Source organism: Fonsecaea erecta (genome assembly GCF_001651985.1).
Source record: "Fonsecaea erecta strain CBS 125763 chromosome Unknown Scaff2, whole genome shotgun sequence".
Taxonomy (NCBI): Eukaryota; Fungi; Ascomycota; class Eurotiomycetes; order Chaetothyriales; family Herpotrichiellaceae; genus Fonsecaea; species Fonsecaea erecta.
In genome coordinates, this window is record NW_017387245.1 from 1294613 (window position 1) to 1320375 (window position 25763).

The 25763-nt window shown below is 53.6% G+C and overlaps 12 protein-coding genes across 12 annotated transcripts in view; 5 read left to right on the forward strand and 7 right to left on the reverse strand.

Annotated features, from left to right (window-relative positions):
* The window catches only part of AYL99_02224 (potassium uptake protein), a gene marked incomplete at both ends in the record, with an annotated part of 3173 nt that extends 423 nt beyond the window's left edge, over nt 1-2750 (reverse strand). The window contains 3 exons of the mRNA XM_018833740.1: nt 231-1397; nt 1450-2475; nt 2529-2750. Coding sequence (XP_018696364.1) covers nt 231-1397; nt 1450-2475; nt 2529-2750 — 2415 coding nt within the window. The remainder of the gene's footprint in view (nt 1-230; nt 1398-1449; nt 2476-2528) is intronic.
* A 1131-nt stretch (nt 2751-3881) lies between these two features.
* Nucleotides 3882-4688, forward strand: AYL99_02225 (hypothetical protein; the record flags this gene model as incomplete). The annotated part of the gene is made up of 2 exons (XM_018833741.1): nt 3882-4495; nt 4556-4688. The coding sequence occupies 2 exons, from the start codon at nt 3882-3884 to the stop codon at nt 4686-4688; spliced, it is 747 nt and encodes a 248-aa protein (XP_018696365.1).
* A 2708-nt stretch (nt 4689-7396) lies between these two features.
* Nucleotides 7397-7834, reverse strand: AYL99_02226 (hypothetical protein; the record flags this gene model as incomplete). The annotated part of the gene is made up of 1 exon (XM_018833742.1): nt 7397-7834. The coding sequence occupies one exon, from the start codon at nt 7832-7834 to the stop codon at nt 7397-7399; it is 438 nt and encodes a 145-aa protein (XP_018696366.1).
* A 426-nt stretch (nt 7835-8260) lies between these two features.
* AYL99_02227 (hypothetical protein) lies at nt 8261-9229 on the reverse strand (the record flags this gene model as incomplete). The annotated part of the gene is made up of 1 exon (XM_018833743.1): nt 8261-9229. One exon carries the CDS (start codon nt 9227-9229, stop codon nt 8261-8263), a length of 969 nt encoding a protein of 322 aa, XP_018696367.1.
* A 1801-nt stretch (nt 9230-11030) lies between these two features.
* Nucleotides 11031-12023, forward strand: AYL99_02228 (hypothetical protein; the record flags this gene model as incomplete). Its single annotated transcript, XM_018833744.1, has 1 exon — nt 11031-12023. The coding sequence occupies one exon, from the start codon at nt 11031-11033 to the stop codon at nt 12021-12023; it is 993 nt and encodes a 330-aa protein (XP_018696368.1).
* A 608-nt stretch (nt 12024-12631) lies between these two features.
* Nucleotides 12632-13384, forward strand: AYL99_02229 (hypothetical protein; the record flags this gene model as incomplete). Its single annotated transcript, XM_018833745.1, has 2 exons — nt 12632-13112; nt 13224-13384. The coding sequence occupies 2 exons, from the start codon at nt 12632-12634 to the stop codon at nt 13382-13384; spliced, it is 642 nt and encodes a 213-aa protein (XP_018696369.1).
* Nucleotides 13385-16298: 2914 nt separating this feature from the next.
* On the reverse strand, nt 16299-16799 carry AYL99_02230 (hypothetical protein; the record flags this gene model as incomplete). The annotated part of the gene is made up of 1 exon (XM_018833746.1): nt 16299-16799. The coding sequence occupies one exon, from the start codon at nt 16797-16799 to the stop codon at nt 16299-16301; it is 501 nt and encodes a 166-aa protein (XP_018696370.1).
* Nucleotides 16800-16942: 143 nt separating this feature from the next.
* On the reverse strand, nt 16943-17272 carry AYL99_02231 (hypothetical protein; the record flags this gene model as incomplete). The annotated part of the gene is made up of 1 exon (XM_018833747.1): nt 16943-17272. The coding sequence occupies one exon, from the start codon at nt 17270-17272 to the stop codon at nt 16943-16945; it is 330 nt and encodes a 109-aa protein (XP_018696371.1).
* Nucleotides 17273-19636: 2364 nt separating this feature from the next.
* On the forward strand, nt 19637-20491 carry AYL99_02232 (hypothetical protein; the record flags this gene model as incomplete). The annotated part of the gene is made up of 1 exon (XM_018833748.1): nt 19637-20491. The coding sequence occupies one exon, from the start codon at nt 19637-19639 to the stop codon at nt 20489-20491; it is 855 nt and encodes a 284-aa protein (XP_018696372.1).
* Nucleotides 20492-21078: 587 nt separating this feature from the next.
* Nucleotides 21079-21750, forward strand: AYL99_02233 (hypothetical protein; the record flags this gene model as incomplete). The annotated part of the gene is made up of 2 exons (XM_018833749.1): nt 21079-21463; nt 21527-21750. The coding sequence occupies 2 exons, from the start codon at nt 21079-21081 to the stop codon at nt 21748-21750; spliced, it is 609 nt and encodes a 202-aa protein (XP_018696373.1).
* A 1168-nt stretch (nt 21751-22918) lies between these two features.
* AYL99_02234 (pre-mRNA-splicing factor prp46) lies at nt 22919-24232 on the reverse strand (the record flags this gene model as incomplete). The annotated part of the gene is made up of 1 exon (XM_018833750.1): nt 22919-24232. The coding sequence occupies one exon, from the start codon at nt 24230-24232 to the stop codon at nt 22919-22921; it is 1314 nt and encodes a 437-aa protein (XP_018696374.1).
* A 387-nt stretch (nt 24233-24619) lies between these two features.
* On the reverse strand, nt 24620-25114 carry AYL99_02235 (hypothetical protein; the record flags this gene model as incomplete). The annotated part of the gene is made up of 1 exon (XM_018833751.1): nt 24620-25114. The coding sequence occupies one exon, from the start codon at nt 25112-25114 to the stop codon at nt 24620-24622; it is 495 nt and encodes a 164-aa protein (XP_018696375.1).
* Between the last annotated feature and the right edge of the window lie 649 nt (nt 25115-25763).

The following is a 25763-nucleotide window of genomic DNA, read 5'->3' on the forward strand; positions in this document are numbered from 1 at the left end:
ATGTATATATATATATATATATATCCAACTTTTGATCATGGTCCCATCCGCCCAAGTGTCCTCTTTGCCGTTCCTCCTTAACCTGCTCTTTTTTTTTAAAAAAAAAAAGTTTGTATGCAAATAGATCTCCCCGGGAAAAGGCGCGGGAGGTAGAATGGTTATCTGGATCAGCAGTCCAAAATCCCTGCTCGTCCTGCGGTCCGCCTCTACATCTCTTTCAGAAAGCCCACCTCGATGAGCTTCTCCGTCGGCACGTCCAGGTTGGACATCTTGGTCCGGGAGTTGTCCTTCATCCACAGGAACAGCGCCAGGATGGTCTTCCGGAAGTAATTCGTGCCGTGCTTGATGGTCAACTGCTCCTTGCCCATGATGTATATGACCTTGTAGGCGAATGCGGCGTCGAGACGCGCGAGGGCTTCCGTGCGCTTTTCCAGGTCGTGGTTGTATGGCTGCAGGTGCACTTTCTGCGGATACTGAAACTTTTCGTCCGTGCCCGTGTCCGTGCCCGTGCCCATCTCGCCGTCGGTTGTTGTGGCGGCGTTCGTGGCGGCGTCCTCGAGCACAGCATTGGCATTGGTTTGTGATTTCGACTTGTTTTCGGAAAGGAGATATAGTCGGATCTGCTCGTAGATGACAGAGGCCAGGTCGGGGGTAATCACTTCGTCATTGTAGCCATATCTTACCACCAGACGGTAGCAGTGCGGAATCGCCAATCTCGAGACAGTGTGCCGCTCTGAATGTGGCACGGAAGGCGTCTCCAACGGGCGGAGGTGGAAGAATACCGACACTTCAGGCATCGCGGTGAGTTTGATGGCGAATTGGCTGAAGACGATTGGTGTCGTTTCACCACCCTTGTCGAAGAAAATTCCAAACCCATTGATGGTGCTCAGCGCTGTGCCGTGGAATCGTTCGGTGAGATGCAGACCGTCGGCTCCTTTCTTGATGAAATGGGAGGTCGGGAATCGATCTTCGGCCTCAGCGAACCATTGTTGCTCCTTTCCAAAGCGCCAGAGCATGAACACCATACCCAAAACAAATGCCAACGTAAGAGTAAACCAGGCTCCATCCGGCACTTTGGTGAGGGCTGAAGAAAGGAACGTGCCATCCATGCAGGCGATCGTGAGCCACGGGAGAAGAACCAGAAACGGACTGAAACGCCACACGAAGATGGCCGTCAAGGAGACCATGCACGTGTCGAAGAACGTGACAAACATGACGCAAACACCGTAAGCGTTTCCCAGCGAGGTCGTGTTGTTGTAAATTGAGGCCACAAGGATTGTGCCAATCATGAGAAGCCAATTTGCGAGAGGAATGTAGAGCTGTCCGTGGAAGATCTTTGAGGTATGTTTGACCGAAAGTTGTGGAAAATACGACAATTTCATGACTTGATGGAGGAGCTGAGGACATTAGCCAAGCATCACCTCGCACCACAGTTGTATCGCTGCTCACCTGGAATGTTGCCGTGATAATGGCTTGTGAAGCAACAATTGCTGCTAGAATGGCGATAATGAGAGCGGGATAGATGGTCCCAGGAGGGGCAGCCTCGAAGAACGGATTCGAGTACGCTTCTGGGTGAACGCTGATATAGGCCGCTTGGCCAATGTATGCCAGAAGGAGACATGGAAATGTGTAGCACAGCCAACTAAGCTGAATGGCTCTGCGGCTGAATGCTCCCAAGTCTGCAAATAAAGCCTCGACTCCGGTAAAAGCCAGCAGAACACCCCCCAGCATTCTCCATCCGTGCTCACCATGATGGATCAGGAACTCAAAAGCGTAGCCTGGGTTAAACGCTCGAAAGACCGAGGCATCATAGTTAACGAGGTTGTAGATTCCGAAAACGGCGTTGAAGCCAAGCCAGACAATAACGATCGGAGAAAAGGCAAACGTAATTTTGGTGATACCGAAAGGTTGAATGAGGAAGAGGAGGACAAGAATAGCGTCAGTGACGCCGATAATAGCACCTTTCGAGATGCTCGGATTGACCACCCGGGCACCTTGGACCGCTCCAAGAACGGACTGTGCGGGCGTGAGGACGCCGTCGGACAGGACCATAGAAACGGCGAAAACGCCCATGGTCTTGAGAATCCCGCGCGCCAGGCGACTTGTTTCGAAGCCTTTCCGCATGACACGCCCGGCAAGTTCGAGATCGCCGGAAGCGTGTCTTCTTATCCTTATCAGAGAGGCTTCTCTTGGATCGCGATTCGTGATGTTCATGTAGCGGCTGAGGAGGGAGTACGTGCTGAAAGTCCCTCCTTCACCTTCATTATCTGCATGTAGAATGATGATAATGTATTTCACCGTCACCATCATGATAAGAGACCAGAGAATGAGAGACAAGACGCCAATGAGGTCCTCCCGTGACGGCGCAGAGGTGAAGGTCGAGGAGTAGACGTAAAGGGGACTGGTCCCGATGTCTCCGTAAATGACACCAACCGACTGATATGCGAGCCAGAGAAGCATCTTGCCGCTGAAGACCTAGGACGGGATCAGTTAAGTTGCCAGAGGGAGGCAGCACGGGTCCACCAGACCTGCTTCTCCTTAAAGTCGCCTTCTTTTCGCAGCCCAGGGTCTTCATCTTGTTGCAGAGACCTTGTACGGTATAGACTCAGGTCATGGGAAGATCTCCTCGAGCGCATGTTGTAGATGCCATCATCGTGGGTGTAGATCGAGGTCGAGTCGGCGGGCCGCCCTTCTTTGGCCTGCAGCTCATTTTTGGGATGAATCCCGTCCGCAATGCGAATAGTAGCCATTGTCATGAACGGATTGGAGATTCGGACTGTGCAGGAAAGCAAAAGAAGAGGGAGAAGAAAGAGAAAGAAATCACGGCGGAAGACTGAGTTTGTGAGGAACAGGAAGTGGGCAGGCCGGGATAGCTTTTAAGGCAGAGGGACACCCGTATCACGGATGGTGGGACATCACATCATGGACACGTCCACGCCCGACCAGACCGAAACGCATGGACAACGACCCAGTGAATCAGTCATGGTCGAGCATGTGGTGAGGAAACGGGATAGACGGGGGAGCTTGGCTCTATCAGGTCAAGGACCGTCCAGTCGCCCAAAAGGGTCCTTGCGGTGTAGCTCTCTCAGCAGCATGTATGCATATCGGTAGCATCAGCCATGTAGCCAGGTTAGTCATGTCATGATTGCAGATTTTGCTTTGCTCTCTCGAGGGAATGCAGAGTTGTCGTGCAGTTCCCGGGCGGAGGGACTAGACACTGCGGCGCAGCCCCAACTAGAATGTAGATCCGTTGTTTCTGCCGCTGTCTGTGGGCTAGAACACATGGTCGGTGAGTGTGTAGGCAGGGATCTCCGGCGAGAAGGCAAAGTGCGAGGAGGATGAGGATGAGTGACCCTGTTGCAATCGTGGGAGCTGTGTGCAAGTGTGAAAGTTCCCTGCGCAGTCTTGGCAGCAAACTGCGCCGTTCCGTCTAACCAGCCTCGCATCATTGGCGGTCCACTCGACATTTGGTATGAGAGATTTTCCTGTTGAGTGGAGTCTCATTCCACCTCATTCCTCCCGGCGAGACGGAACACACAGTGGAAAAGCTTATGTCGACTCTGAATCAGGATACAGTTTGGTTCAGTCTCACTGTGTCGAGCAGACTACCTCCTCCACGACCTCTGAAGACCACCTTGGGGAACAAGATAGGCGGAGGAAGACCGTGGACATCTCCACTGTTGTTGTCATGTAAAAAAAGGGGCCTTTATCCGTGTCTGTGAGTATGAGCCATTTCTCGATCTGACCCTTCGGAGTAGGATGCAGCGCAATAGCATACACAGAGGTGCTTGTGGCAATATGAGAGAGCCCTCGTCCGCTACCAGACCTTTCTTGCTGTTTCAGGTTGGTCTTCTGCAGATTTGTTCCTTGGGTTCTTGTCCATGGCGACAGCTCCACAGCCTCATCCTCCTCCTTCCGGCTCGAGTGAACACAGGACAGTCATTACCGTTGCTGTCATTGTGGCAATCATCGGTGCCATTGTCTTCTCGGCCGTCTGGATGAGACGTCACAGCCCGCTTCGAAGGCTCGACGAGCTACAGCTCCAGGCCGAACTGCAGCGCTCTGGACTTCGGCGACGCCAACGAGAAATACAACAAGTCAAGGGAATTGACAATTCCCTGCTCCAGACCGTACCCATCGTCAAATACGATGGTAATAATGGCACAACACGGCGTGCTAAGAGCTTGGACTTGGAAAAGGGGCACCTGGCCAAGGACCCTCAGAAGGACCCTCAGAACTGGTCCCTGGCCCAGAGCCAACAAAACATCAAGGAAATGCACGCAGAGATGATGGAAATCGGGAGAGCCTCTGACGGAAAATCAAAAGATGGCCATGGAAAAGGGCCCTACCTCGAATTGGAAGAGCCAGAGTGTTCCATCTGTGCACAGCCGTTCGTGAAGGGTGACTTTCTTCGAGTCCTTCCCTGTGGTCACCGACACCATCAGAGATGTGTGGATCGATGGCTGCTGGATTACAGCGCAACGTGTCCTGTATGGTAAGTGGCTATTCCGAGCATTTTTTTCCCTAGAAGGGTAGCTAATTTCTTTCTGAATAGCCGCGTCCATATGGATTCTTTCTACCTGCAGTCAGCGAAGCCACCCACTGTTCTAACAAAGCCGGAGCCTGTCGTGGTGATTGGAGGAGATCTTGAAGATAGCCACCATTACCATCACCGACCAGATCGATAACGAACATTGAATTGTCCAAACTGCTCAGATGAGCTTGTATCCGGATGGAGCAAACTTGATGGAAGTCGTTCAATGGACATGCCAGTGTAATCCATCCACAATGGTCTCAAGCCTCGTAATCTGCTGTCGTCAAATGGCGTCTGATGTGGCGTGAAATAGATTCGTCATCTACACCAACATCTTTGGCCTTTGCCTGCAGGTGTTATTCAGTTCCGGTGATTATAAAGTTGTCTGCATTTCCATCCCAGGGCCTTTGTAACCTTCTTCCGGGAAGCCGCGGACTCTGCTTTCTGGACTCTAAGGTCTTTGGTCGCCAGAGGTTATGGTGACATGGCAGCAGTTCGGCTGCAAATGTCGTTAGGCGTAACAGTGCCTATCTTTATGTACCACCTCGACACATAATGTATGGCATGGAGGAGATTCACGGTCCTACTTCCGCAACCGCCCCTGTTTATATCCACAAGCGGGAGAGTCCGAGTGCTTCCAGCGGGGAGAAACCAGAAGCTGTGCCTGGATGATGAATCAACTGGTCACTTCACTGAACATTGATTTCCTCCGCTTCTTGGCGGAACCGTTACAGATAACCACTTTTTTCCGTTCCTCAACTAATCTCCTCCTCAACCGGTTCCAGGGTGTGAGTACCCAGCTTAGCTGGGGAAACCAAGACCTCTTCGATGTTGCTGGGACCGTGCTACCCAACAGGTCTCTTGATCACATTTCGCCCAAGCTAAGTTTGTTGGATCTCAGTCCTCTTATCGTGTCATGTTCCGCTGACCTCTTTGCAATGGAGGGCAGAACAGCTCGTTCGCCAGTGCCGCGTTTTCCTTACTGCTAGATCACTGCTCAAGTCAAAAATTCTTCACCGGAGAACTTTCGACGAGCTACGTTCTACCTAGCACCGTTCCTGGGCAGCAAGCTTTCTCACCACTGCCTCGTGCTAGCCCTTCGACCTTAAGAAAGGGAAAAAGACATTAGACCGATATCATGTTACAAACTCGGCCAAAATGCCCTTAATCTTATCCGCTGTTCAGGCGTCGCATCGCTTGATGGCCCGTAAGAAACACTTCACCCCTGACTTCCAGCAGCGGTTTATTTTCTGTTCACTGGAGCCCTGACACTCAGTTGAACATCACTGTCAAGTACCACCGCCTCCGCTGTTGACTCAGATCAAACAACACAGCAATAGGGACACGTTCCTTCCTATCAACCCCCAACACACACACACATACACAGAGAGAGAGAGACAGAGAGAGAGAGAAGGGGCGGAGGGGGGCCGTGGACCACAGCAGTGATCGACTGTCACGCCCGGTTGGAGCAGCTACACCATGCACGATCCGGGAGTTGGAGACTTTTCTTTCGGAACACACAACGACGACAGAGTGCCCACCCGTGCTTCTCCTTGAGCATCTGAGCCCGACAACAAGTTGCATCAGCGAGCCGCATCCATCAACAACACGTGGGTGCCTGCGCTCACGTCTACCGGTAGACCTCGGGGCACACGCCCCTCGAAGGATGCGGACCGATGGACTTTGAGGACATGCAGGGCAGGCAAGCTTGCGCCAAAAAAGCGAGGGTGGGAGTGTTGAATGAGGATCTTGACCGTTCTTCTGTGCCTCTTTCTCCTCGGTTGACCGGAGGACCAAGGGCGCAGACAACAAGGTGGAAGCCCTAAGTGAAGGACAATCCCTGTACACTAACAAATGAGGTCCCCATGAGACACCGAACGTGACAACTACCAAAGAAGCCAGCCCTCGTTCCTTTGCATTCCATTTTGGATTAGCTCTTGGACAGCGGAACGCATCCTCGTGTTGTTTGTTGGCCGCCTCGTTCTTCTCCCAGCTCAGGCATCCATCCATCCGTCCATCCATCTCTTGTGGTCATGGCGTCGTGAAGTCTGCGTGGTCAGCGCCCTGTGAGCGACGCCCGGTCCTTGGGTTTCGAGTCTCGTCTCGTCTCGCCTCGACCGGGCCGTGGTTCTGCAGGATGTGATGAATCCTCAGCCTCGCGTTGTTGCAGTCGTCGTCGTCGTCGTTGTTGTCGTGGCAAGCCTCGTGACCAGTGGACAACACAACTCAGCACACCGCCTTTTCCTGTTTTTCCGGCGCCCGACTTGTATGTGACGCCTGACCACGTCAACTTTCTGTCCAAACCCCACCGAACCGTGAAGAACTCGGATCTACCAATGTAACTTGGGGATGGAGACTCATTCTGTCCGCGTTTGCGCCGTGTCCACCGCAGCAGCCGCGCGAATAATGCACGATGGCTAGCGAGCCGGGCCGAACCATGCGTTGTCGTCGCCGCCGCCCATGGCCCATCCACGCATTCGGTGTGCACACCCGACGCTCCCTCTGCCAGGATCCACCGGTTCGTGCTCTCGTTCGCCTCCGTTCGCCGTGGAAGCTAAATTAACGCGGCCAATCAGCGTAATCTTTATCTCAACCCCAGCCAGCCCTGACCCGATGTGAGTGATGAGGACGAGCATACCAAGATGCATACAAAGCGTTTCGACAGCTGTCGTGACGATCGCGGGCAGCGGTGAGGCTCATGCAAGAGAGATGGTGGTGTGCATGAAGGAAACCAGCCTGTAGCGAGCCCGAGTTGAGTGTCTGACGTTCGTAATGAGGTGCTGTGCATGCAAAGAATCTCATGATGAGCGAAACAGAGCGATCCCACCCGCGTTGCTGGCGGCTGTCCGTTGTTCCATGCACTCACACCGTGCGCGCCGATTTGACAGATGCTGTGGTGGTTGTATGCCCAAACACCACCTCCCGGCATCCTTCAACACCATCGCTTAGCCCGGCCGGGACAAGAAGATCTTTGCCCTCCGACACCCCCGACCAGCCCCTACCCCCCATGGCTCCCAAGACAGCAATGCTGCTCGTTGTCGCCATGCAGACCATCTTCGAACCGCTGACCACTCCTGCGCTCCCGACTGTCCTCAAACTGTGCGAGCGGTTTTCCCACACCTCGGCGCCCACGGTCTTCACAAAAAATGCCCACCCAGAGGCCGAAATGGTGGCCAAGTCGCGCAGCCAGATGGTGCGTAAACGGGGCGTGTCTGGGTCCATTGGTGAGCGGTCCCAGAGGACGAGATGCTGCCCGAGCTGCGTCAGTTCTGCCCAAGGCGATGGAACGGATAGCGACATGACTTGTCACTGGCACTGGCAGTGGCACTGCTGACGGAGGGGGGAAGATGGCCAGGGGAGCCCGAGGACCTCCAAGAAAATTAGCACCTATTATTGGGAGGAAGGGAGGATCCTAGTTTAGCCTGCAGTGTATTACTGAGTGAATCAATCAATCTCTCCCTCTCAAACTATTCACTGCGACTGAACCTTGTGCAAACCTGCCATTGGACAGAACGAACACATAGACCATAGAAGTCGAATCAGTGATTGGATTGTTTGCCCCCAAGAGACTCTCATCAAGAGCAATGTCATGGCTAACGGGAAGAGTGATTCCCTCCGAACCATGCACGCGCCTTTCTCATCGTCACTCTCGGCATCATTGGATTGCTATGAGCGTTGTCTCCCACACACGCCCCGCCGTCGATCACGACAATGAAGTATTTCCTCCTAAGACGAAGAAGGCACATTCCAATTTCCGACAAATACGACAAGAACTGCTGCAAAGGCACAAGACGCCGCAAAACACTCGGCTCGTTTGGGTCTTGCCACCAGCGAGAGGGTGGTGGAGAAGAGCAGAGTGCACCCGACGATAGCCGCCATCCTCGTCATAATATCAGGTATGAGATAGATTCCAAAGGCTGCGATGGTCGGGAGCACCGAGGCCAGAATGGTGGACAACGTGTCGATGGTGGTCGTGACATAGCTGTCAGGATATTCGATGATGTGTCTGTCTTTTTCTCCCTCTTCCCCTGCCCAGGCTTCGACCACCGAGATAGGGTCATGCAGTCTGCGGCCAATGTGCTTGTGGTAGACAGATCTCACCATTTTGTCGATGAATCTTGAGAGAGCGTCTCTATCAGTGTGCAGTCCGGCCACCGAAGTCAGGTCTTTGATAGTATCCTCATCCCATGTCTCGTACTCGTGAGCCTCCAGGAATGGCTCTCCGCTGCCGTCTGGCTTCTCCAGCAATTCGTGAAGCACGGCCAGGTCAGACTTGTTGACGGGAGCAAGTCGACAGAGAGAGGCAAATTGAAGAAGGGCCGTGTCTAATAGGTTGGTTACGCAGGCTGTCAACACAACGATTCTCTGGAGACAGGGCAGGGGACACGGACTGTACTCTCTGAGCAGACCACGCATTTCGAGGGTTCTGGTCCATTGCAGGCCCGTCCGCGGGCTCTCGTGTGGGCCTTTCATGGCCGAAATGTCGTACTCGAACCGTTTCCTCGTCGGGTCGGCCGAGTTGCGGTCGTCCTTGATGGCGACCCGGAGATCATGCTCGTGGTTCACAATCTCGGCCTGGAGGCAGAGCAGGTTCCTGGCATTCGAGATGAGGAATCTTCGGAAAATGGAGAGCTGGGGATAAGTGCCCATCACGCCTGCGATCTTATTGTAACCTCTCATTCTCGTTCTCTCCATGCTGGCGTGTGCAAGAAGAAGCCGAAGAGTGCCTTCTGAAAGACAGCCTTTGGGGAGAGCGCAGTGTAAAGGTGCAGGATGAGGCTCATACCCCCCTCTTCATCGTATGCAATGCTGAGCTGGCAATCTGGCTGCATGGTGTACCCAAAGCTGAAGAGCAGACCAGTAACAAGAGAGGTTCACTATTCATGGTGTAGAGGCTACTCTGGAGATGCTGCGAGCCTGCGACAAATGGAGTCGTGACCTGGGCGCAGATGGTGGTCTCTGGTCACAGCCAATAGGCTCTCCCATCTGGGAGAAGAGGCGCAATCCATGGCGGTTTGTATCACGGTGACGGAATATGTATCAACGTCCTCAGGGGTCTAAGACTCACACGAACTCCGAATCAAGAAGAAGAAGACGAAGAAGAAGGAAAAAAGGCCATAAATACTCGGACACCGCCCACCTCGATCCTCAGGACACACAGCAACAATACTCTCTCTCGTTTCTTCTTTGCGGCTTTTCCCCCCTTTGGGTGAACTCCGTCCTGGGCAAATGACGCCAATCCAAAACCCACAGATGAGACTAATGAACGAGATCAAAACGGCTGGTTGACAGACCTTACCGTTACGAGGAGGATGTCCCGACTCGCTATTATATGAACCCTGAGCACCCATCTGCACTTGTCTCTTCCAACTTGCAATTCTTCCTGTCCTGTTCGTCGCTCCCAAGAGTCCAAGGACAGCGCCATGCTTCTTCTCTCTGGAATGGGAGCCAGGCGAATGCGGGCGAATCTCGGCGAATGGGAGCACCTTTTGCCTATTCGTGGGCGACGTATCATGGCTGGATACTCACTCTGTCGATCCAGGTCAATGGCCGTCGAACGGCGACGTCGTCCAGACACTCAGCATCGCTGCCGACAGGACAGAACAGCTGTCCAAAATCCCTGAGGTGTTTTGACTCCATACCGCGTGGAGCGGTCCACGTGGTGTCAGAGAAAGAAACAGCCGGTGTTCTGGCGAACAGCCCCAAAGCAGCTAGCAGGCCCTCCCCCAAATCTCGTGGTGAGATGTCACAGCGCCCTTGTTTCAGGCTTTGGTGATACTACCCGGGACTGGTGGATCGCAATCTCACGCAACGGCAGCCACAAGAAGCTAGCGACGGCATCACCTTCGCACGTGGAACAATCCGGCAGACTACTGTATGTACGCCGAGATTCTGGCCCTCGCAAGATCCAGGCAGACACGACAAAGCCTGGGAAAGCAATGCACGGGCACCGACGAAAACGACAGCGATGTCGAGAATTTCCCATGACATGCTCTGGGTGGTCGCAACGGCCGGTCGGGGATCTCCCCCAAGACCGAGCAGCCAAAGTCTTCCAACTTGTCTGATGGCAATAGCCTTGCACGGGGTGTTCATCAGCGTGACTCCTCGACCTCTCCCGGTTCTCCCAGACTTGTGGCTTTCCTGCCAGACGGTGGAGTGGGGATGGAAGCAGCTGTTCAAGAATGCCCTTCCTGCTTCTTCGCTGTTTTTCTCCCCATATTGGCACTAATCAACCCCCCTGAGCACAGTCCACAATGGTCGCTGGGTTACGGGCAGCACGACCAAGACCAGCGAGCTTCATGCTCTCCATGGTCTCGAAACCGCGAGCCGCTTCTTAGCCCCTATTCTTCGTGCGATGTCTTCTGCGTTCGGTCTCCTTTTTCTTTCCTGCCCTCTTCGCGTTTGAATCTCTATTGAGACGATCGTCAGTATCTCCGTTCTTTACGAGGCTTTCTGGGTACACTTCCTTCCGTCTTCATCCAGGGACAAGTCACTCATGGCTTTGAACGTCAACATACGTTCCCGTTCATACAGCCAGCGCCCAGCCACTGTGAACAACTTCGTCACCAGTCCTGAAAATTGTGCAGGAGCAGTAACGCAGCCCCTCACACGATCAGCGTCCGAAATCCATTACCCTGCCCCTACCAGAAACCACCACGCCCAAGAGGTTTCGATCCGCAGCTCGCCGCTACAACTTGAGAGAGAATGTGATGGTGGAACCATCACCCGTTTATGGAGTTTTGTATCTGCAAAATTCTTGCAGTGGTGTTGGACGGCTCCCGAGCTGATCTTGAAAAGATATCTAGCCCGCTGTCTTCGCTTCGTATCGAGCGACACAGGGACAATTGAGGGCTATGGTGGTGCCGGCGGCGGGGCGAAAAGGTTTCGCGAGGCTGCATGCCAGAACATGGATACCAATGGTCACGTTATTGCTTATCGACCACAATCAAGCGGAAATTTTGGCCCAGATCTCAAAAGCCGTGGCTGGCGTCTGACGGACCGTCATGAGCAGCCAGGGAGTCGTACTGAAGAGAGCGAAGACCCTAAGAGTGCGGCAGCTGCCTTTCCCGTGCAAGCGCAGGACAAGGCGGGCATTGACCCTGCGGTGTTGGCGTACAGGGGCATCCTGCTCATGGTGCGGAAGGCTGACGGCGAAGTGGATTCGTTTGTCGCGACGCAGGACCCTGGCTCCGATGCCAGCGTGATGACTCTAGCTTTCGCAAGCTCGCTGGGGTATGAGCCCTGCGAGCGACAGCGTGGCACTCCATTGATATGCCTTGAACAGCTCCTCGTCTTGTCCTTGGGCACGGTGCGGATCCCGTTCTGGCTGCCGTGTAATCGCAATGAACGATGGGTCGAGTTCCATCTTGTGCATGATCTTCTGGGCCACAAGGCTCTTCTGGGCGTGCGCCTGACCATGGATCTGGGCCATCTCCAACGACTGCCATGCGCGTGCGACGACTCCGTGGTCGACTGCGCCTCGCCCTGACCGGTGTAGGGAACTGGATCAAGTGTGCTGCTGGTGGAGGGTACCGTTCTTGTCGTGTGCTGAAATTAATGACGTGGCAAGGGAAACGCGGCGAAATAGGGCGTCTGGCGCGCCGCCTGTACAAATGAGAAGTGCACATAGCCATGGATAGAATTTGATTCGAACAAAGAGCCTTCACCGACAGTCTTGTATAAGGCTCCTTGACGCAACCGCGAGACCTTTAATTGGCCGGTATGTCTTCCTTCAGAAGAAGACGGGCGAATGGTGAACGAACCCAGACCACCATCCGGAGATGGACTCCCTAGCCCTATTCAGCCCTGATGTGATATCAATTAGGCACGTATGAAGGTGGTCCCAATACCGTTTCTGCCGCTGCTGCAGAGGACTTTGCTGCCGTGCCACCTCAATGACGCTCCCAGCTCTGACCGGATAGGTCTGTTCCTTCGAGACCCATTCCTCTGGTTGCCTTGTCCCAGAAGGGCTGTGATCACGAGTACCTTCCGTAGAAAAGAGCAACGGCCCTCCTCTCGGGCTGGAGAGGAGCGACCTGTGTCAGCTTTCTCTTGTTCTTGCACAAGCAGACTTTGGATAGTCAGTTCCCGCCCCTCATGGACCAACAGAACACTCCGCCGGCGGCCGATCGCCAGAGTACCAGTGTGATACCTCGAATGGACAGCGAGCAGCACCAGCACCAGCACCAGCACCAGCACCAGCGGTTGCCAAACCCCGACGAGGCTGGTGAGAAGGTCCGCATCTGGAATGGCCTGACCTGGCAATGGAAAGTCCTGCGGGCCTCGATCGACGACAGCTTGCCCTGGCCTCGAATCGACCTCGAGGCCTTGAGACGAGTCTATGGCCCGGAGATGATGGTCCCCGAGGGGGCACACTGTCATCCCGGCGATCGCGTGAATGGCAGGACCTGCATCGGCACCGTCGAGTTGCGGTGCATGTCGCACGTGTGCCCAGAGACCTTCAGGGGCATTTTCTGCGTCGTGCAGGGCGAGGAGGGCCGCGTGGTGCTCACCAGGTCGTTGTTGCCCGATCCCGACCTGATCGGCATCTTTACCATTGGGTGTGGTGGGAACAAGGGTACGTGTGTCTTCGGAACCCTCCACCGTGATGGGTCTATCCTTGTTGTTTGTCTGTCTGGCCGTCAGTCAGTCAATCAGTCGTTGACTCACCTCGTGTCTATCATCACAGAGCAAAACCGCCTCAAGAAAGAGTCCAAAGAAAAGGTCAAGCCGAGAGAAAAGAAGAAGAGTGCGCAGAAAGACAGGGACCGGAGTAAGAGAGACGATGATATCCGGGGGGAGCCTTCGACCCAACAGCAGCAGCAGCAGGGCCAGCAATCAACATCTTGAAAGATGTGTGAAGGGGGGGGGAGGGGAATGGACAGGCAACTAAACAAAGATATATCAGGGATTTATGACCGTTTATCTTCTCTTTTTTACAATGTTGTATTCCCTCATAGAAAATACCACCCAACATGGCGGTGTGAGAATTGAGAAAACAGAGAGCGAGGCAGAATGAACATGGTCGTTCGAGTGCTTTTTTTTCAGTTACGTTACGTTCCGGAGAGAATAGATAGATAGAGCCTGACGACGGGCAGAGTAGGGGGAACGAGAGATAAGTAAGTGACCATCCTAGGATCAGCAGATGTGCCACAAGATCTATTATCGGTGCCGTAGGGGCATGAGGGAAGGAGAAAGAAGGAGAAAAGGTTTGCACCGTGCAGACTTGTCGTCGTAACACGGCGGCGGCAATTTCCAGGGGCTCTCAGCCTTGTTGCCGTTTTCCAAGGTACGCACAGTACATACTGGACTGTACATGCATACAATGCCAGGCGTCGCACAAATACATGTACATACAACATCAGTGACTTGATTCCTTCCTGAAATCCTTGTCCAGATTTTCAGAGATCGAAATCGGCATTCCTGGTCATTCTATCGAGCCCATTATCGTCTATTCTCTTCCATTGGGATATCTCTATCTCTACAAAGTTGTAGTGACGCCCCCAAAATCTCGGTCACAAGCGTAAATACCACAAATACTTAGTCACTTGTTTGGGCATTGTATTGCACACTCAGCTCTCTTTCGCGACAAGTGACATGTCCCCCCTCCCTCTGAATCTCCTTCCCCCGTCGCTGCACAAGGTACCGTCACAGCATGGCTCCTGCTCCTGTCGCACGCAAGATACAACAAGCTCGCCACCGGATTCGCTGGGTGGCCGTTGTTCGAAAGCTCACGTTAATCAATAACAAACAATAATCCCAGGTTCGGAGAAGTTACATGTCGACGTTACATCCACATCCACATCCACATCCACATAATATACGGACGTACGGAGAGTTATGAGCCGCGTCCACTTGTTCCTCCCACCACATACGGCTCCGCGCGGTGGCTCCTCATACAGCAGCTTGTCCCACCAACCGTGCAGGGCCCCTCTGGGTTGTCTGTCGGTCTGTCGGTCTGTCGGTCTGTCTATGTAGCGGCAGAATGATTAGGGTCCATCCAGGCTTCCGAATTGCTTGGGCTGGTACTTGCGCAGTCGCTGCTAGGACCATTCCCGGTCAGCCAGGTCTCAAATCCAGCTGTGTGGAGGGCGTGGACACTGAGCTACGCTACGCCACATAGGTACCTATCCCGTTCACCAGGATGCCCCCTAGCTTCTAGCCCAAACTCGATAGAGCCATTACATACGTATATGTATAGTAGTAACAATGCCCATCCAGTAATCGAACCAAGTCATGTCATGGAGATAGAGTATTGACCACACACATATACACACACACATATGTTCAGGGGAAGCTTTTTTTTTTTTAAACGACAGAAGCAAAAGAGACAACGAGGCAGTCCATAGTGGTATGGTGTGGATGCACAGTATTTTCGCATCCACATACCACATACCACGCACATTCTACTATACCAACGTAGGTAATTACAGCCATTGGCCCAAGGCACTGAAAGCGACAGAGTTACATGGACCTTTGCTGCTCGCAGCTTCTGGGGGGGGAGGGAAAGGGAACAACAAGGCCCAAACTCTCTTCCACCTCCTTACTACTAACTAGTATTACCCTTTGCCTACCTACCTACCTACCTACCTACCTACCTAAGGAGACCTGGTCACCAACTCTACATACATATGTCCTTGTGCCCGAGCCCCTGGACATCAGAGGTCAGCACTGCTACACGCCTTCGGTGTCCAGGGACGCAAGCCAGCGAGTCAGTAGTGGCCTTCTCCACCCATCCATCCCCGGGGTCGCCGGTTACACTCGTGCCACGAATCCAGCCGATGACAGCTGACAAGTTGATTAAAGGTACTCTACCTGGAACCAGGATTCTGCCAACCTTCCGCTTCTCACCCCCCTTCAAAGCCGCCCGAAAGTGGCCCACTACTTTCCCCCCTCCCCCCTGACCCAGGCTCAGGCTCAAGCTCTGGCACAGGCTCTGGCCCAGGTTCCGCATCGGGGCCCTACGGGCGCAGTCCATGCCCCCAGAACCGACAGACTGCTGCTGCTGCTGCTTGAAAGCCTGGTTCCGTAATTGAAATTCTACTTACATACTGTACCTATGTATCCAGTGGCTAGCTGGCAGGTAGAGTGACTGACTGACTGATTGTGTGTGTGTGTGTGTGTGTGTGTCTTCCTAGAAATGGACTCCCAAAAACATGCTCATTTATTCCTTTTTGTCTTCCTTCTTCGCAGCTCATAGTCCGGGACTCTCTTTCTCTCTCTTTTCCAGAAAAAAAGAATATGAGACCTCGATGTTTCAAGAAAGTCGAGAGGTGTCACTGGTTTAGAAAAGCAATAGTCGGTCAATATCTCTTGTCATGCTGATGGTTGGTTGGGTGGAAACAAGAAAAGAAATCCTCCAACCAAGAGACGACAGAGGGAGAGAGGGAGAGAGGGAGAGAAAACCCTGGAACGGACGCGGAAACATGGCATAATGTCTCAAGACTCGTCGACTCCGTGGTCAGAGCGAAGAGAGGCAGGGAAAATGAAGCGAATGGAATTCAATTCGGGTCGTAGTGGAAGCGACCAGGATCTGTCTATCTGCAACTATGATCGTTTGAAGAAGAGGAGAAAATCCCAACAAGGTCTTTCGAATGTAACGAGCACGTCCATGGGCACTCACGTTACAACTCAAGTAGCAATTACCTTTCTACCTTCGTTCCATCTCATCGTCGACACACCCCCTTCGCCCCAACAACCGTCCTGAGCCGAAACGGCGCCACTCCATCCATCTCCCTCCTCTTTCTTTCTTTCTTTCTTTTAATCAACACTCGCAGCCCGTATTGTTACTAATAAAAACGACCAAGACTGCGGTGAAAGTGGCCGTGGCGACGAAGGACTCGACCTTGCGCGGGGCGCCGACGCACGCCAGGGCCATGCTGAACAGAAAACTCAACAGCACGATAAGGCCCAGACGCGTGGTCTCGTTGTCGATCGCGAACAGGGCCGTCGCCGAAACCGTCGGCAGGATGGGCGCGAGGATGGTGGTGATGACAGTGACAACCCTCGCAATGTTTCGCCGTGGATACTGGACCGCCTTGGACGGCACCGCAGGCGCCCAGTCGTCGTCCACGGCCACGGGGCTGTAGTACCTGGCGCCGAAGAACTTGTTGAGGACCTTTGTGAAGAACCACTCGAGCCACGACGAGAGCGGGTCTCGGTCCTCCTTCTGATCCATCAGCGATGTGAGGTCGTACTCTTTTTCCTTGCTCCAGGTCCGCAGCTCGTGGCCGCGGAGGGAAGACCTCCGACCCGGCGCGGTCATGAGGGATCTCCGAAAGCACTTGAGGTTCGGTACGTGAACGGGAGGCAGGTCGCCGAGTTGGCGGTTTTGGAGGAGCAAGTCATCTTCAAGCACCCAAAAGCCACCAAAACACAAGTCAGTGAGGCACATAGATAACAAGTTTGTCAGAGTGGGAAAGAGAACCACATGCTGTATTCTGGGAGGAGACGACAAATGTCCTGCATCAGCCCCCTCTGTATTTTTGAGCCCTCCGTGTCGCTCGTGGACGTCAACATGGCTTTGAAGCTGAAGGCGAACTGCTGTCGTTCATCGTCACCGGAATTGCGGTCTTCTATAATGGCCGAGATGAGAACGCGCTCCTTTTCCATCAGTTCGGCCTGCTTGTACAACAACGTGCGGTAATTCAGGATCCTGAATCGGCGGAAGATGGCGAACTCGTCATACTTGACCATGTCATGAGCTATTTGGTCGTGACCATCCATTTGCGCATGCATGGTCGAACACAGCAACAGACAAGGGAAGACAGGGGGAGGAGGACCGCCCTCATATCGAAGAGAAACGGGCGTGAATCAGCCTTATACCCTTTCTTCTCTTCTTTTTCTTCTTCTTCCTCTGCTGTGCTGTCCTTCATGTTGCTGCCCGACGTGATGCGGGCGTTGCCTGAGATAAACTGCAGACCTAGTAGAGGGAGGGAGAAGAGGAAGCAGAGCAGCTGACAAGACGAAAGGCAAGGGTGGCCGGACGGGCCAAACATCGGTGGAGAGGAATGCGACGCCCATGGATCCATCCCGCCGCAGGAACCAGTGTTCGCATCAACGCACCGCCCGGTTTCCTGCGGTTGGTGGACTGAAGTAGGTGCGTGACTGCATTTCTGCAAGCCATTGAGCCAGTCGTTGGAGATTGGGAAGATGCAGAGGCGAAGGGGGTGTGTGATAGGGTCCAAGCCAGACGAGGACGCCGATGATTGAACAAAGGATCCCTACGCCACCATTAACCATCCAGGGATGAAGGCTGCTCGTCCCGGTTGTACAGCAGGCATATAAAAGGGCGACAGCTCCCCCCCGTTATGGAGTCTGTTTCCCTGTCCCTGGCCCGATCTTCCACCCTTTCTGTGCCTCCGCCCTTCCATTTCCCCATAAGCTGTGTTTGGAACGGCGTCTGACCCTTCGAGCAACTCCCGAAGCCGCTAATGGTCGATAAACTATGATTGGAGCCGTTTGGCGACTAGCAGCCCGACTTGTGGGATGGCTGAGAGAGGAAGGTGGGAAAGGACTGGGAATTCCATCGAGACGACCCCGTCCCGGAGAGATAAGCAGGCATCGTTCCATATCTGGGCCGTGTCGCGCTGATTCTGCATCTGATCTCCCTTCTAGGTTGCCTTTCTCTGTGTTTTTTCCAGTTCCCTGTCGGAAGAGAACACCTTCGACTTGGCTGAAGCTCACGTGACGCACATTGGGAGGACACCCGATGGAGGAAAAAAACAAAACAAACCCACCAACATGCGTCGAAATACACCACAACGAGGACGTTAGCGGGCAGACGAGGGTCGGATCGTCCCTGTGGACATGATGCAAACAGCCGTCCCTTGGGCGTGCGTCTTGTTCGTCGTGTGTCTTGGGAGTTCGTCGGCAGGCATTACCCGAACTCAATGCCCGGGTCTTTTTCACGTGGTTGGGACGGATGGGGCTGCTTTCGACGGCTACACGCCCATCAAGGTTTGTTCAATTGCTTCTTTCTTATGCGTCGGGGTCATATACCACTGGACATTGCATCCTCAAGGGATGAATGTCGACTCTCCCCATCCTGACTCGAAGGTGAGGGAAAGGACGAGCAAAGTACAGCCTATCAACACTGCCTGAAAGTTGGCCCCAGCTGGTTAAGGTCACGCTAGACACCAACTGTCAGCTTCCCTTAGTGGGACCTAGAAAGCCGGGGAATGATGGAGCCCACCAGCCCGAGCGAACCCCCTAAGCCCTAAGCAATATCAAACCAGGTCTGCTAGACCACCATCGAGATATCTCGGACGGGTTTCGGGGCACCCAACAGATGAACTGGGCTCCTTTCGGTGGGAGACCTCGACTGCGGCAATGCTCCCTGTCTCCATCTCGACGCAAAGCCAGAGTCATCGCATACGGACGCGTCTCCTCCTAAGCCAGGGGCTTTAAGGATCGATCCCTTGTGGTGAGGACTTTCTCACGGCTCTTGCGCCCAGTTGCATGTGCCCGCGAGGCCGTCGCAGCCGCTTTCTCCTCTGTACAGTTTTAGGCCCCGGGGAGGCCAATCCGTCGACATGGTCACGCCGGCACCCGCAGTCCGCTGTAGCGACATCCAGTTCCCTTCCAATGCGTCACTTGTTGATCTGCTCGACAAGATTCTAGTGAACGTTCCCTTTCTGTCCCATTGGCTGCGATTTGACCACCCAACGAGCCCATTCGCGCATCGCCCTGACCGTCGCCTCTGCATTTTGGCGCACAATGCTCGCTGTTTTTTTTTTGGCAATACTCCAATTGAACCCTCATTTCTCTGCGTCTTTTTGTGCGCAACTCTATCAATCCTGTACCCGTTCTTTTCAAGTGTGACCTGAACTGCAGAGAATATCAGATTCGATTGGCCAATATACCTCCCTCGCTTTGATCTTCCAGACCAGACCGTGTTGTCACTTCGGAGAAAAGAGCTGAAAGCCATTAATCCCATACCAAATTGCTTCAAGATCCACACGCACAAGTGAAGAGCCTCCTAGCCAGTACGAAGAGTATCCGCAGAGAAAGGAGACGAGTGACGTTCGCCATACTCTCTCTTCCTCTCTCTCGTGGAAACACAACGAATTTATTCAAGATACAAGAAAGGATCCGGAAGAAATGTCGGCCGTCGGGCAGGATGAAAACAGCAAAGAGCTTTGTGCCGTTATCAGATTCCCATATGGTGATCATGGTGCTGTTCGGCTGGTAATTGAGCAACTATGTCGTTCTGGGTTGTGTGAACAACCAGTCGGCGTGTATGAAGTATTGAGATATCCCGCAAATAGGATCATGGGAGGCGGCAGTGGACAGCCACCGAACGCCGCAAATCGGGTGATTGTGACCGACCTGTCCGGGCAGTGTGGTCTGGATAACCACACTCGCGCAGAGACTTCACAATCAGCCTTGTCAATTATGTCTGCAGACAATCTGTCCCTTGTTGCCTCAGAGGTCCCAACACGTGTCACGGGGGGATTCGAGTCTGGGCCCATGCCTGCGTCTGCAGCAGCGGAAGATGCGACGGTCTGGTTGCCTTCTGGCTCTCGAATCTTGAGCAAGGAGATCATCGAGGACATGCGTCTGCCACTTCTCTACCTCGATGTCCGGGGTCGAGACCGTCCTTTCATGGCCCTGGTGGATACGGGAGCCCAATACACAGTGGCCCGTGAGTCGATTGCGCGACGAGGAAATGCGTGCGTTTGCAAGCTAGATTGCCCGCAGCGGCTGCGCGCGGCCTTTGGCCAAACAGTATTCAGCACGGAATTTGCCTTTCTCGAGCTGCGTAGGCAGGGGGGACAACACAGCGCTCAATGGACAAAAGTTTTTCTGCTGGATGACGGGCTTGTCCCTTTTGTCGATGCGTATCTGGGCCGCAGAGATGCAATGAGGCTCGGCTTCACAATGTATTGGCGTCAAGCAGAATGCAGCGACGCGAGAGATGACCGGTCAGGGAGGATATCTGCTCATAGGCTGTGATTGTAGCATCATGGGCATTTCTTCTGCCTCATTCTTGATGTACTCGCAGGGGTCGACTGGAGGTGCCTTCCTGTTCAGTACACACCATCAGGAAGCCAGAACGCCCCAATAGATGGTTGATTCTCAGACACTGCTCACCGACAATGTTTGCCTAGATGCTCGTTCGCCATAGCTGGCCGCAGAACGGGCCCCCCTTTTTTTCTGAAGTGCTGGACGACGAGGACCCGTGACGGTGCAATGGGCAGGGATAGCTGACCGCCCTTGAACAGCTCATTGATGCCTAAGGTCGTTGGCCAGGGCACGTGCCTACGTGATGGCTACGTGCCCGAATCCTGTCCCGAGCCGCATTGCGCGCCCTGCAGTGTAACCTGATTTGAGTTGGGATGTGCTCTGACTGGTGGCATTGCTCAAGATATGCTGATGTTGTCTCGCGCCTGGAGTCGAGCAGAAGACAGGCGGTGAAGGAGGAGAGAGAATCTTGGGTATATAAAGGCCGGCAGGCCTGTGCTCGAGTTTGTCAGTCTGTATCCTTCTTTCACCTTTCAATTCCTTGTTCTCAAGAGCTCTAGGACCAGCCTCCACAAACCATGTCTGAAACGAAGACTGGCCTTCTCAAGGCGCCTGTTCTGAACATCTACACCCGTATTCAGGGGTACAGAGAGTTCATCCCATTGCCGGTGGTGCGCGACGAAAACGCCACTTGCTGCACCATCACCTCTGCGCTCTTCACCAGCTTCGAATTGGAGTTGGTTTCGGATCCGGTCGAGGATGGCCCTCCATGTTGTCACACTTCTGCCGGCGCCAGAGCTGTCGAAGTGATCATCAGCTGCGACACGATCACATATCCGATGGCCTTTTGTGTGGTCGAAGGCAGTGACATGGTCGCCGTCATGACGGGGAGGGAAGGCTGCTGGTCGCAGCCTGACCGGTCCGACTGTATCGCCGGCGTGTCGATGTTATGGGAGGGTGAAGGTAAGCAAGCAGCCCGATCGACACAGCATCATGGAAAAGAGGTCAATAACAATCTTTTCACAGAAGAGGAAGAGATCATGCGACGAAATGAGGAGGAAGATGAGAGAAGAATGAAAAGAGAATGCGAAGAGGAGAGATTGCGTCTGGCGGCAGAGTTGCAAGCCATCACGGCGAGAGACCGAGCTCGGCGGGAAGAGCAGCGAAAGCAGCAGGAGCAAGCTCAACAGGCACAGGCTGAGGCACAGGCAGAGCCTGAGCAAGCTCAAGCTGGCCAACAGACCAACTGAAGATATGGCAGGTGCAGTACCATGGCCGTAGGAGGAGGAGGAGGAGGAGCAGACAGATCTCTGTTGTGTGGTGGTTGTCCATTGGGGCTTTCTTGAGCTGCCATTAAGCTGATAACTTGTGGTACCCACGGTCTGTGTATCAGTGACAAGAGACCAAACAGGTGTCTAGCTCGTAAAAGAGTATCTCTCAGTGGCCTTTGCCAGGTCGAATTCTGACGTGTCTGAGTTTTTCTCTCCCGGCTGTACTGGTTTCCCACCGTCAAAGGACTGTAGATGGACAAGTGGACGGCCAGGAGATACAGAACAGCATGTCGTGGGTACGTTGGCTCAGAAACCGTGTGAGTGCTTCGAGGGGAAGTCCCAATAAGGTGAGGAAAAGGCCAGACAAATATGCGGTCAAGGCGTAGCGAAGGCATCCACGGTCGTCCCGGCACCTACCAACGAGTACCCAAGGAGTGGTACGAATCAACGTAGTGGTATCTCACATGTGTCGTGGATCTGCCGTGATCCCATATATTTTTATTGTCATTGTCACTGTCATCGAAGCCATGTAATGTGTATAGCATGGGGGTCACACGAAACATCCCAAAAGGACCAAAAGCCAAATGCCAAAGGGGCGGTCAGCCTCGTTGCAGCTGATTGACGGACGGCGACGCGATGACGGCAACCCCACAAAACACGGGCTTTTTGTGTGACTTGACTTGCCAACAGCGAACGATCCTGATGGGGGGTTGCACGGGGTGAAATGCGAAGCAGAGGGCAAAAATGAAGATGGAGTAGATTCGGAATGGGCTTTTGTGTCTCATGTCGGGTTTATATCATTGTGTACTCGGTATATTTCCTTCTTGTGCCAGGACAGGACACACACCACAACACGTTGCCGGGTTCTGAGCAATGCCAAACAAGTGCTTCAGACATAATAGATTGATGAAAACCTTCTTCTTGGGTATCGACCATTATACACTTGTCACACACAGAACATATTCATTTCCCATACAACAAGAGCTTTTCTTCAATCCCTCGGTTCTTGCCATCAGAGCCCTCCTACCAGCCCGTTTCAAGAGAGCATTTCCTCTAACGCCGTCGCTCAATGCAGCATGCCGTCCGATACAATCCACTTTCCGCCATGTCGGCCACCTGGTGCAGGAGGACCATAGCCCTGGAGTCCTTAATACTTGACCCGCCCCAACGTCGGCTTCCAGTCCAACGGATGCGTCTCCGGCGTGGCTTCGGGATCCGGTCTCCAGATCTTAATCGTCTTATCCGCCTCGCCCATGATCAGCCGCAGCCCGGTCTGATCAAATGTGCTGCTCATGATACCCGCCTCTGCGTCCAAAGACCCCGGCTGCGCCAGAGACTCGGTATTTTGAAATCGATGCCCGCTCTTCCAATCCCAGAAGCAGATACTACCGTTATCGCCGCCACTGAAGAGAACGTTATCTTCATTCACGGCTAGGGTGTTGATAATGGCGTTGTGGCCATCGAAATTCTGCATGAACGCGCCCTCGGGGCATTTCCACTGTTTTATCGACCCGGCTGATGCGGACGCGAACGTGAATTCCTTGGGGTGAATAGCAAGCGCCCGGACGCCTTTCTTGTGGTGTGTCAGTACTCCCATGGTTTTGCCCGCGGCAAGATCCCACAGTCGCACGGTGGCGTCCAGGCTCGAGGTGATGACTTGCGGGTCTGCTTCCTGGCACTTCACGTCCGAAACGGTGCCCTTATGACCGGACAGGACATGGATGTTCGAACGTGTGCGCATGTCCCAAACACGAGCGACTCCGTCTCGTCCGCCAGTGACCAGCACGTCGAGCGTGGGATGTAGCGAAAGAGTGTAGACGCCGGATAAGTGGCCGTGGTAGTGGCGAATGACTTTGTTGGTTTCTAGGTCCCAGCATTTCACCATCTTGTCCTCGCCGCAGGAGAAAAGGTACGGATGGCGCGGCGACACAGCCAGGCCCCGAACCGTGGAGATGTGACCCGTCAAGGTCAGGCGCAGTTGACCTGTAGCCAGATCCCAGATTTTTATCGTCCTGTCTCCTGCGCCAGATGCGAACCACTGGTTACCCGGTTCGACCGCCAGTGCGCGCACCCAGCCCAAATGCCCTGATATCACCCTCATCAGCTTCCACGGTGCGTGCCAGTCGGGTCGAGGTTGTTGCATGTTCGGTCTGCGGATCAGACTGCTCCCGATACCGTTGCTCTGTGGTGACGGCGTTTGTGAGTCCGGCTTCGCCTCGCTCTTCACCAGCGCCATCTGATTGTTCCCGGTTGCCATCTTCGGTCTTTTTGGTGCTCGCGCCGCTGCCGCCTTTGCCTGCTTCTCGGCCAGGGCTTTGGGGAGTTCTCGGACGCTTTCATATTCGACCTTTCTTTTGAAGGAGAGGGAGACGGGGAGTGACGATGGGTCGGTCGCTTCACCATAAGAGCTTCCGAACAGCGATCGCGTCCGTTCCGATAGAGACTGTGCTGCGGCGGCCATATTTGCTGGACTTGCACTCAACGATGGATGGGTGAAGATTCGACCTGGTACGACTTCGAAAAGATGCGGAGGCTGCAAACTCGCCAAGCCTGAAGATCGGAGCTTTTCACGTGCACCACCTTAATAGCAGGATGTACCAGGAAGCGACAACATACAGAAACGATTTGACCTCTTTCTATTCGTTATTTGGCCCAATTCCAAAGGAGGATCAACTGTCCTTGGGACAGTCCAAGTATGCTGTTATGTAGTCTTCCATGTCGATTGATAACAACCCTCACCCCTGCCTCCTGCTCGCCCAGTCCACATACGAATTTGGCCCACAGATTCCGACCATCTGGGTCATGAAAATAGAGTCCTGCCGTACTCATGGTTGCCCTTGAAATTGCCTTACTGCTGTGGCGCTTCCACTAGAGCCACCAGCTGGAATTGCATGTTCTTAGAAACGGAACAGTACACGTGCGTCGTTTGTAAAACCATGGCGATGAACACAAGCACTTGGATCATTCCCAGCGAACACTTTTTTAGCAAGTGTCTCCGGGTCCCTTCGACGGTTGCAAGCTGAGTGATCCTGTAGTAAATCTGTACACCGACCGTCTGGGTGAAGAAAAAGAAGTAGAATCCGGCAACCGAATATTTGCATAGCCAGGCCGAGATGTCACTGGCGCCAAAGTGAGCGAGTAGGATGAGCCCTGTGCCAGCCACGACCTGGACGCCGAGGATCAGAAGCACAACGTTGGCGAGGAGAATCATTTCTTCCAGAGGTGTTGGGCTGGTTGTGCATCGTCCACCGGCATCTTCCAAACCGGTGGTCTGAGATGGTGAGGGTATTTCTGCTTCATTCTGGGCGAGATTTGCTCTGATGTCGTCGGCGTTGCTCTCCATTGTTTGAGACGAAATGTACGCTTCGGTGCTTTGGCGAGAACTGGGGAGAGATGGCAGTGTGTGCAGTGGGGTTCTTGGGGTACCAACGGTTGAGGATGACATATTGATTAATGTGCTAACAGTAAATGCAAGGCAAAATTGGCGTAACGTAGAGTAAGTAAAGACAGTGTAGACGGCGAGGCGAAAAGAGATAGTTATGGTAGTAAGAAGCAAGAAAGCAGGGAAGAGAGATGAGATCTCTTGGATTGATGGGACCCCGACAGAGCAAACTCAGCCAGGGCAACGGCGACCCTCCTGATCAAGAAGGGCCTGGGAAGCAGTTGGCACAGCCGGAGCAAGTGAAGGAAGGTATAGAGGAAAAGAGGGTTGGATTGATGGCACAACCACTCACACCGTGAAGCCCAGTATTGTTATAATTGTAACTCAACCTGTGACCGATGTATGCTCTAAGCTTGGGTATCATAATGCTGCCCGTGTCCCTGGCAGAAACATTGTGCAAAACTCCGTCCCGTTTCCGATGCAACGCCTGGCTCGGCCATACAATGGCAGCTGTAATTCCGTGAAAACCTGCTGGTATTTTTGGGACCTCTATTTTCATGGGGTCAATCTGGACCAAAGCTCTCGTCTTCATCACCTTCGTCTTTGTGCG